Raw genomic sequence first — 5,343 nt, 5'->3', positions numbered from 1 at the left:
TTGATTTTTCATTTGCTGCTTTTTTTCTTTGTGGCTGTGCTAACTTTGATCTTAAGCTAGCACAGCCATGGGTTTTAGCGAATCGGCTGGAGCAAAAAAATCGGGAATAGAGCAAAAAATTAGCAAAAAAATAGCAAAAAATGTGGTATAGGTCGCGTTTGATTGTGCTGAAGTGGCTGTGCCAGCTTAATAGACGTCTATTTAGCAGATGAACTGTGAAGTTAGTTCAATTTTGATGATTAATCGAGTGATCATTACCTAATTCTTTGTAATAACTTGAATATAACATTGTATGAGTCACTTTTGTGACTCTATTGTGTCACTTTTGAAGTAAAGGTACGATATTCTTAACGTAATCAAATGTCATTTTATCATGTTCGTTTTATGATTTTAAAAGAAAATTACTTTTTGTTAATTGTAACGATTTTGACGAGATTTTTTGAATGAAGTTAAGTTATTAATTAAGTTTGGTTATCAAATTACTTTTATGAAATTTAATTTCAATAATTTTTGATTGGGTAATGTTTACTTAACTCATTTATGATTCTCTGAAATGATGGTTTTATTGAAGTATCTAAAAAATCAGCTAAATCTGAACATAATTTTATTGGACTTTCAAAATAATTATGTAAGATACTCAAGCTGATTGCTAAAATATCAAAACTTGCCAAGAATATCAAAAATTATTTTAATGATCCGAATTTATTTTGTAAATCTGTATTTACTTAAATTTTTAGACACTTTAACAAAATTGATCGTTCCGTATAACTTGAAAAAAAAAATTTTTTGTGCTACGTGCAGTACATTTGCAGTACAGTGCTACGTACATTTTTTGTGCAGAGAGACAAAGTCTGCGTAAAATTTATCATGAAACAAAATTTGAGGAACGAGATACCTACATAAAATAGCTGGATTAAATACACGAAATTAGAATCATGTTCTAATAAATTAATAAATCATTTCGAAATGTACCTATAGATTCTTTCATCGGAATCTTGTAGCTTAGATACCCTTCCTCTTATTTACCAGATTTCAAGCAATAGAGAGGTCTGGAATTGTACTTGCCGCCCGTCGGGGCATAATCTCGGACTCTACGGCGATAATAACAGGGGTGAAGCTTGTTTTAGTTGTCGTGCTGTATTAATTTAACTTCGGCGACGCGTCGACACGACGCCGGTGTCGCAGAACGCAATGCTGTAATGGTATTAAGCTAAATTGCCAACAGTTCTCAGCAGGGTATTCCTGCTCTGAGATTAGTGGCGTTGACTAACAAAAATAAAGAAAAGACAAGGCTCGTGGGAATGTAAGGGGGAGGAAGACAGAGTGGCCGAGGAAACACGAAGAAAATCCCGGAGGTCTCCGATGGCACCAAACTGCCTTAGACTATAGCAAGACTTGTTCGATAACATGGAAAGTCGAGTTCAGTCTCGTCGTACAAGCCACGAAATAACTTTGCGTTGTTCACGCAAGTGACATTACTGTTGTAAGAAATAACGGTAAATAGACTGTCAATATATGCAGTGATTTTTATTCAAATCTTTTATGACGAATTTGATTGGAAGCACTAGTTCGCATTGGTACTGATATTAAAGCCATTGTACACTGATTTAATTTGAGTATAAAAATGCAAATATTTCGAATTATGAAATACATATTTTACCTAACAGTATACAATAAAATATATTGACGATTTAATCGATTTCTATGTTTATTTATAAACATATCTTTACGTTATTTTGTGTACGACGGCTTTAATGTGCACCAGTGCGCACTGAGTGCGTCCAATCGAATTCGCTATTAGATTCGAAATTTTCGAATAGTTCGTGTTCGAATTATAGCAATTCAAATTCAAATCAAATCGAACTTTAACTGAATCGATTCGATTCGTATTCGAATAATTCGCACGTCTTTAGCAGAAGATTAGCTAAAGTAATGCTAAAGCGAAGAAGAAGGATAAATAAATATATTTTATATACATATAATTACATGACGGCATTTATTATTGCGAAATCGTATATCGTAATTTATTGTATAATTTGTTCAGTGACAGTCATGCACAATTATCTCAACGTACATTAACTAAAAGTGTCAAATAGCGTATGGAATATTTGTATGACATACAAATTATTCAAAATTATTAAGCGCCGCGCCAATATTAAATTATTATTTAATAATAATTAATTCCGGCCGCGTATACGTAATATGATTATTCGATCGTGTAATTAAACAATGATCCACATCCGCGTTCAACTATCAATAATGGCGAATGTACGTAAAACGCGTAGCTAGTTGCCCGCGTTGGTAAATATTAAACAGTAACTGGAATACATTAGTTACATGTTGCATATTTCTCTCCGACGGAATATCCCAAAAGACGAAACTCCGCTTTCACATGCATGCAACTACGCTCGGCTAAGTAAGTTCTGCGGTCACAGTATCGCAGTCACGTTCTAACGTCATCGCGCACGTTTCTGCTGTTAACAGGATTCCTCGAGATGATACCGAGAACGGCGAGCCGGTGGCTGCTTTGTGTGGCACTTACGGTTGCCCTGTGTCAAGGCCAGGAAGACTGGATGCAGTGCTCGTCGACGTGCAAGTGCAAATGGGTGTCCGGTAAGAAGACCGCCGAGTGCATTAAGCAGAACCTCACGCAGGTGCCGGGGGACCTCTCACCCGAGATTCAGAGTCTCGATTTGACCGGCAATCGCATAGCTCACCTCGTACGCGATGCGTTCAGCCGCGTCAATCTGGTTAATCTGCATAAGCTGTCGTTGCGCGATTGCGGCATTGAGTCGATTAACAGGGACGCTTTCAGCGACTTGAAGATCATCATCGAGATCGACCTGTCGGGCAATAATATCCGCAGTCTGCATCCGAGTGTCTTTTACGAAACCCAAAAGTTACGAGTGCTGCTACTCGATCAGAACAAATTGAGAATGCTGGATAATGGTCTGTTCTTCAATCTCACTTTCTTGCAGAAAGTCACATTGTCAGACAATAGATTGGAGCGGATCGAGGAGCAATCGTTTCGTAATTTGCCAAACTTGCATTCCCTCGCGTTGGACGGGAATAATTTTAGTACCCTGCAACTGCAAAGCTTCGAAAATCTACCCAAGCTCGGCAGTCTCGAGCTCCAGAATAATCCATGGAACTGCAACTGCCATCTCAAAAAATTCCGCGACTGGGCGATCCAGCGCAAATTGTACACACAGCCAACCACTTGCCAGCAACCGCCCCACATGATCGGCAAGATGTGGGACGAAGTTAGTGGTGACGATTTCGCGTGCAGACCGAAGATCAACAACATCGAGCCGTCGAACAAAATCGAAATGGCCAAAGGAGATGTGACAATATCGTGCAGGGCAACGGGAATTCCACGTCCTGAGGTAATCATTTTCAGACACACTCGACAATAGTATCTTATCAGTTGAAATCAAATAAGATCCTGATCTAAAGTTTATAGTGAAAAGAAATGCGATTTAATATTAATCTTGTCATTTTATTAGAGAATTTTTCTATTCAACACACATTAAAATTTCTTTACTAATGCACTTTTTTGTACTGCCGCACTATGAAACCTCACATTATATGTCTATTTCAGTTATCATGGACGCATCATAATCGCCTTTTAACCAACAACACGAAACGCGCGAACGATAGAAATTACTTACTTTTGACGAGCCATGATTGGTTAAATCTCACTATCATCGATGCGGTGCCCGCCGACAAAGGTGACTACATTTGCCACGCGAAGAGTCCGGGCGGCGAAGCGGAGAAAAACGTGACTTTGTCCATAATGGGCAACGCTCTAGGCGGCAGGGAGAACTTCATCAGCCTGCCCCTCGCCATAGGACTAGGTGTCACCGCGTTGTGTCTGCTGATCGTCACAGTAGTGCTCTGCGTGTGCTACTGTCGTCGTCGCCACACCAGGCATGACGAGAAAGGCCTCGAAGCGGCGTCTCTGGAGCACCACGGTCTCGGTGAACAGGAGAAATCCCTGATTACGACCATTAACCCAGTCGTGAAGCCCCCGAGGCGTTACGAGGCGCCATCAGTGACGTCGCATAGTACGGAGATGACGGAGCTGAACCTCTCGGTTTTCGGTCAGTACACAGCCTATATTACTAAACAGTGCGCGGCTAGGTGCTAGCGAGAGACTATCTTGCATTAATTTCGATAAGCGATTTACCTCGAAACCGCACATTCGCGGATATTAATTCAAGGTCGAAAGAATTCATCGGCGAATATGACCCGATAGATATATGATTCTTAACAAGTCGCGGAACATCGGTCATTTCGTTTGAGTAGTATTCTTCTTCCAAGTAGGAATGGAAACGACCTCTATATGTCGCTTATATAATAATGTACAAACAGCGTGTATGCATGTGTGTGCGTGTAATCGTAAATCGATTCGTTCCGTGCCGAGCGCGGACTATCATGCGAGAATTGTCCGACCAGGTGCCATCGATCTTAAGGTAAGGAGAGTCCGCCAAGTGGCAGTTAGGAAACTAATGAAGATCCGTTAGGGACGCTTATAATACATCAGGCATCCTTTAATATAACATTTGCGCTGCGATAGCGCGAACACATTCGTCATCCGTGTTCGACTATTAATATATCATTCTTTTAGGAATAATATTTTCTGTAGATCAGAATAGAGAGCAGATTTTAATTTCTAGCTTCCAACGCGAAAATGTTTATTACGACTTGCATAGTAAATCGCTGTAACATATAATTGTACAAGTAATGACGACAATAAGGTACGCCAAGCAACATGTTGCGTGTGTAGACTTGCGTGTTATTATTTAATGAAATATTTTTCGACGAAAATACGCAAAGATTTGTATGTGACAACACACAATCGAATTTCTATGAATCCGGAATACTGAATGAAGAAAATATCAATATATGACTTTAACGTGATTCGAGTCTTGTAGCAAAATTCAGTCAACTTTACGAATTTTATGGGAACTTCAAAGCGGCACGATGTAGCGCCAAACGTTCGCTTGACCGACGACGCTCAAGGAAATGCGGTTACATTTCAATTGATAAAGCCCTCTTCCGACTACGATCATATCGCGACCAATCCGATTAAAAGCATTCGTCCACGCTCGTTAAAGGTAATATCAATATCGCGGAACGTACCAAAACAATCCTGGTAATGCAATCTTATTACTCGCGCGTACATCTCGCGCGTTCAGTCTTTTTGTACTCGCGGACCTTCCTCGCGCGATCTTTTTTTTTCTTTCCGTTTTTATTTTCTCAACCTTACTTAGATTTTCTTTTTTAACGTTCGTCCTTCTCTTTTGTTCATGTTCTCGCAGCTGACGGTGTCGGGAGCGG

At 40.0% G+C, this 5,343-nt stretch overlaps 1 protein-coding gene across 1 annotated transcript in view; it reads left to right on the top strand.

Annotated features, from left to right (window-relative positions):
- kek5 (leucine-rich repeat, immunoglobulin-like domain-containing kekkon 5 protein) overlaps window positions 1-5,343 on the top strand; it is a 266,130-nt gene that overhangs the window by 258,694 nt on the left and 2,093 nt on the right. Inside the window, exons 6-8 of the mRNA XM_018452110.1 lie at window positions 2,485-3,386; window positions 3,602-4,103; window positions 5,325-5,343. The exon at window positions 5,325-5,343 is cut by the window's right edge and continues 243 nt beyond it. Of these exons, the coding sequence (XP_018307612.1) occupies window positions 2,496-3,386; window positions 3,602-4,103; window positions 5,325-5,343 (1,412 nt within the window). The 5' untranslated portion in view covers window positions 2,485-2,495. The remainder of the gene's footprint in view (window positions 1-2,484; window positions 3,387-3,601; window positions 4,104-5,324) is intronic.

Source organism: Mycetomoellerius zeteki, unplaced genomic scaffold, assembly GCF_001594055.1.
Source record: "Mycetomoellerius zeteki isolate Tzet28-1 unplaced genomic scaffold, Tzet1.0 scaffold108, whole genome shotgun sequence".
Taxonomy (NCBI): domain Eukaryota; kingdom Metazoa; phylum Arthropoda; class Insecta; order Hymenoptera; family Formicidae; genus Mycetomoellerius; species Mycetomoellerius zeteki.
The sequence above is the reverse complement of the archived record's forward strand: the minus strand, read 5'-3'. Positions and strand labels throughout refer to the sequence as shown.